The 14,738-nt window shown below is 38.7% G+C and overlaps 1 protein-coding gene across 1 annotated transcript in view; it reads left to right on the top strand.

The window, feature by feature from the left end:
• CNTN5 (contactin 5) overlaps positions 1–14,738 on the top strand; it is a 642,146-nt gene that overhangs the window by 16,797 nt on the left and 610,611 nt on the right. The window contains exons 2-3 of the mRNA XM_069553671.2: positions 13,612–13,735; positions 13,863–14,038. Coding sequence (XP_069409772.2) covers positions 13,612–13,735; positions 13,863–14,038 — 300 coding nt within the window. The remainder of the gene's footprint in view (positions 1–13,611; positions 13,736–13,862; positions 14,039–14,738) is intronic.

Below are 14,738 nucleotides of genomic sequence, written 5' to 3'. Positions count from 1 at the left end.
ACTGAATCCAAAAAAATACAAAAAGGATCATAAGCTATGGATCAAGTCATATTTATTCTAGGGACACAAGAATGATTTAACGTTTGCAAATCAAACATGATACACCACATTAACAAAAGGAAGGATTAAAATTAATAATTAGCTCGATAGATGCAGAAAAAAAAAATTTGAAAACCTACAACCTACATTCCTGATTAAAACTGACATAAATCTGGGTATACCGGGAACATATATCAACATAATAAATGTCACTTATGACAAACCTACAGCTAACATATTTAATGGTGAAACATTGAAAGTTTTTGTCTAAATTCAGAAACAAATCAAGGATGCTCACTGTTGTCACTTCTATGTAACATACTATCAGAAGCCCTAGCCATAGCAATGAGACAATAAAAAGAAATAAAATGCATCCAAATTGGAAAAAAAAAAAGAGGTGAAACAGTCATTATTTGCAGATGATATAGTATTTCATTCAGAAAACCCTACAGTCTCTGCCAAAAAAACCTACTACAACTAATAAATAAATTTAGTAAAGTTGCAGGATACAAGATTAAAATACAGAAATCTTGTTTTTCTGTATGTTAATAATGAACTATCAGAAATAAAAAGTAAAAATTAATCCTGTTTAAAATCACATCAGTAAATGAATACATAAAATATCTGGGAATAAATGTAACCAAGGAGGTGAAAAATCTATTTTAAGACAATTATAAAACATCAATGAAAGAAATTGAATATGATACAACTGAATGAAATGATATCTCTACCTCTTTCATTGGAATAATTAATATTGTTAAAATAGCCATGCAATCAAAAACATCTCCATATACAATGATAGCTTTAATAGAATACCAATGACATTTTTCACAGAGCTAGAAAAACATCTTAAAATTTACATGGAACTACAAAAGATTCTTATTTGACAAAACAATCTTCAGAAAAAAGCAAAAAGCTGGAATTTTCATGATCCCATACTTCAGACTATATTACAATGTAAGAGTAGTCAAAAAGGCAACTTGCTGGCACATAAAACAGATACATAGATCAATGGAACAAAATGGAGAGCCCAGAAATAAACCCATGCACCTATAATCTATTAATCTATGATGAAAGAGGCAAGAATATGCAACGCAGGAAAGATATTCTCTTAAATAAATGGTGTTTGGAAAGTGACAGCTACATGTGAAACAATGAGACTAGAGCATTTCCTCTCATCATATACAAAAATAAACTCAAAATAGATTGAAGACCTATATACAGGACCTGAAACCTTAAAACTTCTAGAAGATAACATAGGCAGAACACTTGTTGACATAAATCTTAGTAATAATTTTTGGATCTGTTTCCTAAGACAAACAAATAAAAGCAAAAAGAAACAAGTAAAACCTAATTTAAGAAACTAATGGGGCCTAATTTAACCTAAAAGATTTTGTACAATAAAGGAAAACTTTTGACAAAACAAAAAGACAACGTACTGAATAGGAGAAAATATATGCAAATAAGCATAACCAGTAAGAGATTCATATCCAAAACATGTTAGCAGTTCATACAAATCAGTATATTAAAAAAAAAAGTAATTAAAAAGTGGGAAGAGTACTGGAGTGGGTGGTCATTTCCTTGTCCAGGGCATATTCCCAACCCAGGGATTGAACCCAGGTCTCCCACACTGCAGGCAGACGCTTTACTATCTGAGCCACCAGGGAAGCCCACTAAAAAGTGGGAAGAAGACCTGTATAGGCCTCTCCTTGAGTTTTGGCCCACCCTCATGCCTTGAAGGTGTACTATCCTCTGTTTACCAAATAAAACTCTGAGTTGCAACCAAGGTGTAACACTGGTCTGCCTTTTCAACTCTTCTTTGTGGTGAGACTGGACTGAGGATACCGTCTCCTGACATATCTGGTGCCATGACCCAGATGTAACCTGGATGTAGCCACCTCAGCTGGGCCCAGTGAGGCGGAAGCCCATCAGAGCTGAAGCCCAATATGGTGAACGTTCACTCAGTGAAAGCTGAGCACAACAGAAACCCAACGCAGCAGAAGTGACGGGAAGTTGATTGCGGTGGGACCTGGCCCAGCAAAAACTAAGGTGGCAGAAAGCTCGTGTAGCACAGTCTCAGATTCCAGAAGACCTCTGGTTAAGGTAGGAGGTCCTCGCCTCTGGCTGGAAGGCACATATGGCTAACAAAACCTTAATTCCTTTACAATCTCTCCTTTGTGTCTGCTCATACTCCCTGTGAATAGCCAAGCAGCTGTGATGTAATTGAGGGATTCTGTCAGGAGCTACTCCCTGGCATGTCTTAAAGCCTCCACCATCCATTGTATCCAGAAGCCATTGCCCAGTGGGTGAGAGTTCTTTTGTCTTTAGTCTTCCTTGTGCCGAAGATCAGGGAAATGAAAGCTGTGTGGGCACAGGTCAAGCGTTTAGCCACTTTCCTGGAAGGCTATTCCTCAGGAATAATAAGGGGATAATAATAGTAAGGGGATTCCTCAGCACATTCTTCTCACTTCCTTCCCCTCTTGTCCTCCAGGTCTTCCCTTTTTCTATGCCACTCTCTGCAAAGTATTGGGAGGGTTATTAGTTTTTCTATTTCCAGGAGTTGTGCTCTTTGCATGAGCCTTGTTTGGGCCCACAATGTTGCCTCTGCAACTTTCTGGTGGGGCAATCAGAAAATGGCTGGCCTTTGGGAGGGAAAAACTGTTTAGTACCCTCAAAAGATTTAGGCCTTTATCTCCCATGTTTCCTAAGACATGTGTAGCAACAGCACTTCTTAGTGCCCCTGCTAGGGTGGGCGGCAGACACGCAATACCCGCTAAAAGTCCACCTGTCGGTGGCATCCCTTCATGGGCAATTGGACTTCCAGGAACAATGTTTGCCACTTTCGGAGTTAGCCTGTGGGCCATTTCAGCCCAAACTCTTACCACTCTTCTCCTAAAGCTGTGAATATACCCCCAGATCAAATCTCCATTCCATGTTATTGAACATCTACCCACTCCTTTATCATTAACTCTGTTATACCTAGAGTGGGTCAACCTGCCTCAACCTACCCAAGGACCCAGTTCCCAGGAGTCTGCCCAGTCTTGACTTGCCTGAAGATTCAGTCTCCAGGAGGCTGACCTGCTTCCACCTGCCTGGGGATCTGCACCTTGACCTAGGGAGGCCTGGCTCTCAGATCGCAACAGTACTAGCTAGGATAAGGTTCAGAAGACTCACCCTAAGGAAGTCCAGCCATGGAAACAGAAGGAAACCTATTAGTTATGGTGCTGTGGTGCTGTGCCTGGGTCTCAGCAATAACTCAGGAGCCCAGTGAGAATCCCACTGCCTTTCTGGAAAGGCTAAAAGAGGCCCTACTAAAGTTTCCCAATCTAGATTTAGACTCTTGCAATGGAAATGTGATTTTAAAGGACAAATTGTTGCCCCAATTTGCATCATACATAAGGATAATGTATAGCTGTTGCAACAGCTATAGCATCAAGACTCTGCTTCCTCTTTAGATGAAATGGTCCAGACAGACACTAATATCTTTGATACCAGAGAACAGGAGAAGGAGGCCAAGGCCCAGGAAAGGGAGAGGAGGAAAGAGTCAAGGCATGCCCAGATGCTGGCCACCCTCCAGGGAAGCCCTGTGGCAAACCTCAAGGACAAGGCATGAGACAAATGCCTAATCTGTAGACAGGTGGGACACTGGGCCAGAAAGTGTCCATACCATGGCAAGCCTCCTAAAACTGCTTGCTACAAATGCCATCAACTGGGATATTAGGTAGCACTCTGCCCTGGGGACCCAAGAGCCTCAAGGTCAAGTGCCAAGCCTTCCTTCACGATGGTTTAACAGGACTGAAGTGTCCCACTCCAGCCAGTTCACCTCTAACAGTTAACCATCATGGGACTGGAGCCAAATGTGCAACTGGATGTGGCAGGTAGGTCCAAAAATTTCTTGGTTGACACTGGGGCTACCTACTCTCTCCTGACCTCCTGCTCTGGAGCCATCTCCCCGCAGCATGGACCATTTTGGGTGCTACAGGAAAACAATTACAAAAAGATTCACCCAATCACTTCTTTGTTGCTGAGATGGACAGATATTTTCCCATCAGTTTCTGACAGTTCCTGAATGTCCAAATCCCTTATTGAGAAGAGATATACTCACCAATCTCATTGACATGGGGACCTCAAAAGGAGGCAGAGACAACACTAAAACAAGCCTTAACCCAAGCACCCACCTGAGGTTGCAGACCCAGAAAAAGCATTCCAAGTATACAGCCATGAAAAGGAAGGAGTAGCCTTGGGAGTGTTAACTCAAAGGTTGGGACCTGAGCCTGTCAGTAACTCACTTATCGAAGAGGCTCAACCCTACTGCCTGAGGCTGGCCTCCCTGAGGCTGGCCTCCCTGCCTTTGAAAGCTTGCAGCCCTAATAGAAGATACTTTAAAACTCTCTTGCTATTTTTATTTATTTATTTATTTATTTTTACCAGTGACCAAGTGAAAAAACTAAATGAGAGTGGCCATTTATGGATATCCAATCAAAGAATCCTCATGCATTACCGGGTAGTGCTGATGGAAAATCCAGGACTATTTCCTTTTTTGAGGTTCTTAACCCAGCTACCCTCATGCCTAACCCTGAGAAATCTCTCCCCTTTCACTCTTGCCTAGAAACTTTGGACCACTGGACAAAATCCTGAAAGGGATTGTAGAGAAGACCCTTTGACCAATCCTGAGGAAATTTGGTACACCAATGGAAGCAACTTTGTCTTAAATAGAAAAAGGAGGCAGGATTTGAAGTAGTCTCCGGTTTTGAGACCATAGAGACTAAACCTTTAGCTTCAGGTACTTCAGTCCAATTGACTGAGCTCATAGCTCTGACTCAAGCTTTAGAGCTGGGAAAGGAAAGAGCAGCCATTTACATTGACTCCAAGTGTGCCTTTCAGGTGCTACATGCATATGCTGCTATTTGGAAATAAAGAGGCCACTTGACCACCCAAGGGTCCCCAATAAAGTATGGTGATCAAATCCTTAGGCTCTTGGAGGCAGTCCATCTGCCTGCTGAGGTTGCAGTCTCCCACTGTAGAGAAGACTGGAAAACAGAGTACAGAATTGGCTCAAGGGAACCAGGCAGCAGCAGCTAAGAGAGCAGCATTAAAAAACAGTGACCTAATAGGGGTTTCTACCATAGTGCTGCTAACTAATTTGCCAGGAACTCCTTGATATACTGAAGGTGAGAATCTTAAAGCTAAGAGTGAGGGCTTTCAACAAGATCTTGTGAGGTGTTTCCAAAAAGAGGGCCTCCTCTTTCTGCTGAAGAACCTCCAATGAGAGTTGGTTAACTCCTCACATGCCACCACTCATCTATGGGACAAGGCCCTCCAAACATTACTAGAAAGTTCCTTCAGAGGAGCAAGCCTCTAAATGACTATAAGTGATGTGGTCTCCCTATGTCTTACTTGCCAATTAACCCCCAAAGAACTCAAAGACCCCAGCTGGCCCAGCCAATCCAATGTCATGGGACCTACCCAGGAAAGGGCCGGCAGATGGACTTTACCCAGATGCCAGTTTCTCAAGGATATAAATACCTAATTGTCATGATAGATACCTTCACAGGATGGATTTCACCTGAGGAGGTGGTGAAAAAGCAGCACCATGAAATTATTCCAAGATTTGGCCTGCCTAGGTCACTACAAAAAGACAATGGAACATCACTTACTTTTAAAACCATCCCAAGGGCTCTCTAGGGAGAAGGCAATGGCAACCCACTCTGGTACTCTTGCCTGGAAAATTCCATGGACAGATGAGCCTGGTAGGCTGCAGTCCACGGGGTCGCTAAGAGTTGGACACGACTGAAGTGACTTAGCAGCAGCAGCAGCAGCAAGGGCTCTCTAAGGCATTGTGAAGTGAAGTTGCTCAGTCATGTGTGACTCTTTGCAATTCTGTGGATGGCAACTTAGCAGGCTCCTCTATCTATGGAATTTTCCACTGGAGTGGCTTGCCATTTCCTTCTCCAGGGGATCGTCCCAACCTGGGAGTCAAAGGCTCCCACGTGGCAGGCAGACGCTCTACCCTTGAGCCCCCGGGGAAGCCCCTCTAAGGCATTGGGCATTACCTCCATTGTGCCTGGCGGTCTCAGTCTTCAGGAAAAGTAGAGAGAGCCAATCAATTCTTAAAATCAGTGACAAAGAAGATAATTCAGGAGACCTTTCTCAGATTAAAGGAGGCTTTACCAATAGCTTCCCTCTGCACCCATGTTGCCCCTAAGGAACAGATTGATCTTAGCCCTTCTGAGACACTATATGGGAGAACTTTTTTTTTTTTTTTTAATGTCAATATCCTTTTCAAGGATCCAGAGACTCAGACCCTCTGGTCTATTCCAACCAAAAATATGTTTATGAGATGTCAACCAAGGACCCAAAAGATTCTGAAGGGCCACCACTATATGCCCCAGGGATTCAAGTCTTAATTAAGGTCTGGAAAGATGGGTCCCCAAAGGCTGAACTCTAGTTCACATGGAAGAAAAGAGAAGAGGACACTCAATACACCTGTGGCCTCCTGGGAGCTCTCCAATACCTATTCAGAACTATCAATAAGCACCATTCTAATGAATACCCCCAAAATTAAGTTTTTGGGGATAAGCTTTCTTGGGACAACTCTTGAGTTAACTCTGGGCTATGTTCTTTCTCTCTTGGTTTGTCTTAGCCAAGGAAACTCACTCACCCTTAGACAGATAGCTCTATAGGGACTCTGAGGCTTGAGACTAGCAAGAGATGGAGACCCCATGCTCCTCAATGTCTCAGCTCAGCAAGAAGTAGCCAGAGAGATCTCAGTGTCCCTATTCCCAATGAATTGGGCCTCCCATCCCTTAAGGGGAAAATGTTAGGTAATTATAATAGAAAAAGTAGTCCAAACTGGTGGCAGCTAAAAAGACAAAGAAAGGGGAAAAGCCCATGAAAAGGGAACAAAGGGAAAATCCTCTGACCTGGACTGGGAACCTCAGGTGAAGAAAACACACCCCTGTCCTGACTGATGATGTGTGCTAGCCCTAATCTGCATAGGGCAGTCTCAGAGGGAGGAGACAAAAAGTGTAAAAGGAGGGAGTCAAGACAGGTTGAAGCCTCTCCTTCAGGGTCAGCCCCCCAAAATGCCTTGGGGGTGTACTATCCTTCATTTACCAAGCGAAACTCTGAACTATAAAAAAGAGACCTGAATGGATATTTTTTCCACAGAAGACATTCAGATGGCTAACAGGCACATGAAAAAAAAAATCTCTAAATTGTTAATTATATTAGAGGAGTTCAAATCAAAGCCAAGGAACTACCATCTCACACCTGTCAGAATGACTGTCATCAAAAAATCTACAGGAAACAAACGTTGGAGAGGATGTGGAGAAAAGCCCACCAGATTCCTCTGTCCACTCATGCATTGCAGGAGGATTCTTTACCACTGAGTCACCAGGGAAGCCCTCAAAATAGTTTGTGTGAGTTTACTTGTAATTATACCTTGTTGGTATGGAACTTTAAAAGCTAATCCCTTCAGAGATAGAATCATCTTTGACTACCCTTTTGCTAGGGACTGGGAAACTCACCATAGATTCAGGCTTTTCCATCCTTTATGATGAACTTTATTTCTAAGAGAAAAACAAGAGAAAGAGGAACAGCAGGAAGAGAGACGGAGAGAGAGGGCTCACTGAGTCATTAAATGTTTTCAGAAGTGACAATGAACAGATGTTTCTAACAGACTATGGGCTCTCATAATAGAATATGTGTTTTTCAGACTAATCCTTTAACTTTTCAGTCTGTCATTTAGCAATCTTAGTGTTCTGCTTTTCCCAGTTTGGGAAGCCTTTATTTCTCTTGGCTTGTTTTGACAATTTTCAGAGTCTAAGATTTGGAACCATAGAACATTAATTAAATCAACCATTTACTATGTGCTAATTTTGAAGAAGTCTTCTCTCAGAAGCTCAGTGTTTTCATCTTTGAATTACAAATAATTATGAAACTAGGCTCAGATAACTAAATAGTAATATACAAGAGTGCTTTGTGAATGCTATTTAAATATAATAATAATAGTTACTATAAATATGGTAATAGTGGCAGTAACAATAGTGATAGTGATAATGAGGTTCTGTATTCCAACAACCTTGAATTTATGTCCCAAATTTATAATTTATTTGCTATACAAATTTGCTTAATTGATTTCAGCCACAGTTCTGTCTTCTATAAAATAGGAAAATTAAATAGATAACTAATAAAAACGTACTGTATAGCACATGAACTCTACTCAATACTCTTCAATGTCCTATATGAGAAAGGATCTTAAAAAGTGTGAATATATATAAAACTGATTAACTTTGCTCTAAAACTGAATTTAATGCATTGTTAATCATCTATACTTCAATAAAAGTTAATTAAAAATAAAGGATACTACTCTTACAAAGAAAGTGAAAAATTACTGCTCTATGAAAAAATAAAATGTGGAAATTAGTTCTAGTCACATTGTTATGAGTGTTACATGATATATTGCATATAAATTATTCAGTATAATGTCTGGCATATAGTAATTATGACACAAGTAAGTTTTAGTTATTACTCTTATTAATTACAATTTGTTGAGTACTTGTAGCCATGAAATTAAAAGATGCTTACTCCTTGGAAGAAAAGTTATGACCAACCTAGATAGCATATTGAAAAGCAGAGACATTACTTTGCCACCAAAGTCCGTCTAGTCAAGGCTACGGTTTTTCCAGTGGTCATGTATGGATGTGAGAGTTGGACTGTGAAGAAAGCTGAGCACCGAAGAATTGATGCTTTTGAACTGTGGTGTTGGAGAAGACTCTTGAGAGTCCCTTGGACTGCAAGTAGATCCGACCAGTCCATCCTAGGGGAGATCAGTCCTGGATGTTCATTGGAAGGACTGATGCTAAAGCTGAAACTCCAGTACTTTGGCCACCTCATGCAAAGAGTTGACTCATTGGAAAAGACTCTGATGCTGGGAGGGTTCGGGGGCAGGAGGAGAAGGGGATGGCAGAGGATGAGATGGCTGGAGGGCATCACCGACTCAATGGACATGAGTTTGAGTGAACTCTGGGAGTTGATGATGGACAGGGAGGCCTAGCGTGCTGCGATTCATGGGGTGGCAAAGAGTTGGACATGACTGAGTGACTGAACTGAACTGAACTGAACTGTGACATACTAAGTATTTACAAATGTTGATCGATCTCCATAATAATATTGAAAGGAAACATTATTATCTACAATTAGTAAATTAAGCAGCAAATTATAAAAGTACTTGACTCAAGATGGTTTCATTTATTTTTTAATTTTTATTTTTACTTTATTTTACTTTACAATACTGTATTGGTTTTGCCATACATTGACATGAATCCACCACGGGTGTACATGAGTTCCCAAACATGAACCCCCCTCCCACCTCCCACCCCATATCATCTCTTTGGATCATCCCCGTGCACCAGCCCCAAGCATGCTGTATCCTGCAATGAACATAGACTGGCGATTTGTTTCTTACATGATAGTATACATGTTTCAATGCCATTCTCCCAAATCATCCCACCCTCTCCCTCTCCCTATGAGTCCAAAAGTCCACTCTATACATCTTGTCTCTTTTGCTGTCTCACATACAGAGTCATCATTACCATCTTTCTAAATTCCATACATATGTGTTAGTATACTATATTGGTGTTTTCCTTTCTGGCTTACATCACTCTGTATAATCGGCTCCAGTTTCATTCATCTCATTAGAACTGATTCAAATGTATTCTTTTTAATGGCTGAGTAATACTCCATTGTGTATATGTACCACTGCTTTCTTATCCATTCATCTGCTGATGGACATCTAGGTTGTTTCCATGTCCTGGCTATTATAAACAGTGCTGCGATGAACACTGGGGTACATGTGTCTCTTTCTATTCTGGTTTCCTCGGTGTGTATGCCCAGCAGGGGGATTGCTGGGTCATAAGGCAGGTTTGTTTGCAATTTTTTAAGGAATCTCTACACTGTTCTCCATAGTGGCTGCACTAGTTTGCATTCCCACCAACAGTGTAAGAGGGTTCCCTTTTCTCCACACCCTCTCCAGCATTTATTGCTTGCAGACTTTTGGATCACAGCCATTCTGATTGGTGTGAAGTGGTACCTCATTGTGGTCTTGATTTGCATTTCTCTAATAATGATTGATGTTGAGCATCTTTTCATGTGTTTGTTAGCCATCTGTATGTCTTCTTTGGAGAAATATCTATTTAGTTCTTTGGCCCATTTTTTGATTGGGTCATTTATTTTTCTGGACTTGAGCTGCATAAGTTGCTTGTATATTTTTGAGATTAGTTATATGTCAGTTGCTTCATTTGCTATTATTTTCTCCCATTCAGAAGGCTGTCTTTTCACCTTTCTTATATTTTCCTTTGTTGAGCAGAAGCTTTTAATTTTAATTGGTCCCATTTGTTTATTTTTGCTTTGATTTCCAGAATTCTGGGAGGTGGATCATAGAGGATCCTGCTGTGATTTATGTTAGAGAGTGTTTTGCCTGTCTTCTCCTCTAGGAGCTTGCATTCCTATACACTAATAATGAGAAAGTAGAAAAAGAAATTAAGGAAACAATTCCATTCACCATTGCAACGAAAAGAATAAAATACTTAAGAATATATCTACCTAAAGAAACTAAAGACCTATATATAGAAAACTATAAAACACTGATGAAAGAAATCAAAAAGGACACTAACAGATGGAGAAATATACCATGTTCATGGATCAGAAGAATCAATATAGTGAAAATGAGTATACTACCCAAAGCAATCTATAGGTTCAATGCAATCCCTATCAAGCTACCAACGGTATTTTTCACAGAACTAGAACAAATAATTTAAAGCTTTGTATGGAAATACAAAAAACATCGAATAGCCAAAGCAATCTTGAGAAAGAAGAATGGAACTGGAGGAATCAACTAGCCTGATTCAGGCTCTACTACAAAGCCACAGTCATCAAGACAGTATGGTACTGGCACAAAGACAGAAATATAGATCCATGGAACAAAATAGAAAGTCCAGAGATAAATCTACACACATACGGACACCTTCTCTTTGACAAAGGAGGCAAGGATATGCAATGGAGTAAAGACAATCTCTTTAACAAGTGGTGGTGGGAAACCCGGTCAACCACTTGTAAAAGAATGAAACTAGATCACTTTCTAACACCACACACAAAAATAAACTCAAAATGGATTAAAGATCTAAATGTCAGACCAGAAACTATAAAACATAGGCAAAACACTCTCAAGATAGTTTTAAAGTTTGAATTCAAGTGTCTGACTCTAAAGCTCAAGAATTTTAAAAAGTATATAAAAGTATAAAATATATTTATTAAAATGTATTCTTAAATATCATAGATATTTATAATGTCAATTTAAAAGATTACATTTTAATGTGTAAAGTCCAGAAGAAATGATTCCTTTTCATAATTTTATTATGTAGTTTAGTACTAATTGAAATTTTGAGGTTTCATGTACTTTTCCAAATTTTAAGAAGATCATTATGAGGCAATAACATGCAGCATGATATTTTGACAATAATTTCCTCTAGTTATTTATTTATCAAATATCTTATTTATTTTCCTTTTTTTTAAAGTAAAACAGCAGTAGAATTTGGTATAGAATAACACATTTTAGTTACACTCATGTATTTTTTTTTTTCATTAATACCTTAGGGGAAGGAAACTCAGTTATGTTTTCCAGAACTCAAAGAAAATACTTGTTGGTATTGGCCATTGTGAATATTCAATTTGTATCGGAGGGATGATTGGAATACCATGTTTCTTTTTGTCCAAAAGAGACCGGCTGTAGAGTACTTTGCAAGAAAGCAAATCAATTTACTCTAAACTCATTATTCTAAATATGGAGGTGTACATCTTTTCAGTAATAATTTGCTAAGTCTTTATTTTTGAGACTATTCATTCTTGAATTGTTTCCTGATATTTTCTTGTGGTTATCCACAGAGGATGTAAATACCCCACCTGTTTAACACAGACATTGGAAAAATCTTCCTAAAATCTTTGCTCTTCATATTTTCTAATACAGTGGCTTTAAACAAGGGTTATTTTCACTCGAGGAAACATCTAATGAGGTCTGCAGACATTTTTTATTATTCCATTTTGGGGAGGTGTGCTGCTGGAATCTGGAGGGTAGAGGCCAGGAACGATGGTAATCATCTTACAGTGCACAGAAAACCTTCACAACAAAGAATATCCCCAAACGTCTTTTGTGCCAGTGTTGAAAATATTAATCTAAGGTTGTCATGTAATCAAATTTATAATTAGCGAAAAAATAAAGAGTTTTACTTTTTCCTGATTTCACATTTCAGAATGCTATTGAGACTAGGTATGCATATAACTCTGTACATTCTACTCAACTAGGGCTATATATGATTTATAATCCCTCCAGCATATTACTCATCATTTCTCCAGCAGAATTATTCTAAAATTCCTTAAGTTCAAGTTGACATTTGAGGCCTATTTTATTTCTACTTTTCCATGAAATGTTCATTAGTTTAAAATTACCTTTATCATAGATTTTCTCTGTGCTAAGTAGTTAATGAGATAGACTCCAGTGTCTGGTGCATAGTATTCATTTAAACAGCTCTTTTTCCCTCCCTTCCTTTTTTTGCCTCTTCTCTTCTGATTTCCTTATTTACTTTACTAACAGGTAAACATTTAGTTGTATACAGTTTTGCTATCTTTATTCAATTATTTGATTTTTTGGAGGACGTGTCTCATTTATTCCTTGAGAATGTGAATATTTGCATTGCATCATTTCCCCCTACTGTCAAGCATCATTAAGCACTAAGTAGTGCTTGATTGTGGAGAAGGCAATGGCACCCCACTCCAATACTCTTGCCTGGAAAATCCCATGGACAGAGGAGCCTGGTGGGCTGCAGTCAATGGGGTCGCTAAGAGTTGGACATGACTGAGCGACTTCACTTTCACTTTTCACTTTCATGCATTGGAGAAGGAAATGGCAACCCACTCCAGTGTTATTGCCTGGAGAATCCCAGGGACCAGGGAGCCTGGTGGGCTGCCATCTATGGGGTTGCACAGAGTCGGACACGACTGAATCGACTTAGCAGCAGCAGCAGCAACAGTGCTTGATTGAATAAGTGAAGAAAGGAATATGTGAAAAATGCACAAGGACCAACATTTTCATATCTATAGTACCCAAGTAGTAGCAAAGTATTAGTTCATAACTTTATCATATATTATTTTCAACATTCTAAGACTTCTACAATTTCAGTTTTTTAAAAACTAATATTTTTATTTACTGTCTCCTTAGCTCTGCTTTTGGTGAATTTAAAGATATATTTTAAAATGTACAACACCTATGCTTGAGATGTATGTTTTTTCATTTCATGTATCATATTTTTTAAAAGCTGTCTTGGTCAAGTAGAGAAAAGCATCTATTTAGGTCTCTGCAATTTACTAAAACAATATAATTTGCCAGCTATACCTTTCTTTGATAATAAGCCTGTTCAGCACGAGGAAAGAGCAAGAATTTTGAATAGGGACATAGCGGAGAAAACAATGTCTTGCTATCTCAGGAAATTTTAAAGTGTGTCTTTTTGGTCCTTACAGAAAGTGTGGATTATGGACCAGTGTTTGTGCAAGAACCAGAAGATATAATTTTCCCGACTGATTCTGATGAAAAGAAAGTAGCACTGAATTGTGAAGCTCGTGGCAACCCAGTTCCCAATTACAGGTAGAAATTCACTATTAATAATTTTTCTTTTGTTAAAAATTCCTTTCAGTGAGATTCTGATACATCCAGGGAGTATTATGTCTCAAGTAATTTTTATATGTTTGTCTTCTGTGTTTTTTCCCCTAAGATGGCTTCGAAATGGAACAGAAATAGATTTGGAAAGTGATTATCGCTACAGTTTAATAGATGGGGCCTTTATTATAAGCAATCCAAGTGAAGCAAAGGATTCTGGTCATTATCAGTGTTTGGCAGCCAACACATTTGGAACTATTCTTAGTAGAGAAGTCATACTTCAGTTTGCCTGTGAGTAAAATATTGCTCTTTCCACATATACATGTATAGTGTGTGTGTGTATATATATATACAGCTTTGAAGTTTATTTAGGCAAGAGCTTATGACTTCCAATTTTAAAATAATAGTATAAATTAGTCATGCTTAGAACTATGCAAACAATGTGCTTCTTCCTGACATATTTTCAAATTCCCTGAAATATGTGCCCTCTTCACAAAAATAGTAGTTTGGGAGGCTAAAAATTAAGTTCATAAAAGCAGATTAAGTCTTAGAATTCAAATATCTTTTGAAATCTAGTAAGAAATAGGTTTTTAATTAGTTTTATCTGCTTTTAAAATATTTATTTACATGATATTATTCTTCTACTGCCTATTATAGTCACTGTTGGCTATAGATTCTTCTGGACATAAGATAGAATATTCTGAAATTTTTCCTTCTATTCAAAAAACCTCTGAAATGCTATTTCAGATTCTGACTATAACTTCCCTGCCAAGTGTCCCAGTTTCTTTTTTAATCAAAAAAGATACCTCATGTATTCATTCATATATCTATACTATATAGATTTTCTAAAATATATCATATATCTAATTAACTAAATGCATAGATTTCTTGAAACTCTTGAAATTATTTTACTTATTATAAGTCTTACACAAACTTGAGGATAGATTACTGGGTGAAAAAAACTTTTGTAACATTTTTTAGTGAGTAATCC

The sequence above is a fragment of the Ovis canadensis genome, chromosome 15 (assembly GCF_042477335.2).
Source record: "Ovis canadensis isolate MfBH-ARS-UI-01 breed Bighorn chromosome 15, ARS-UI_OviCan_v2, whole genome shotgun sequence".
In the NCBI taxonomy this organism is placed as follows: Eukaryota; Metazoa; Chordata; class Mammalia; order Artiodactyla; family Bovidae; genus Ovis; species Ovis canadensis.
Note: the sequence above shows the minus strand (reverse complement) of the source record. Positions and strands in the feature narration are given on the sequence as shown.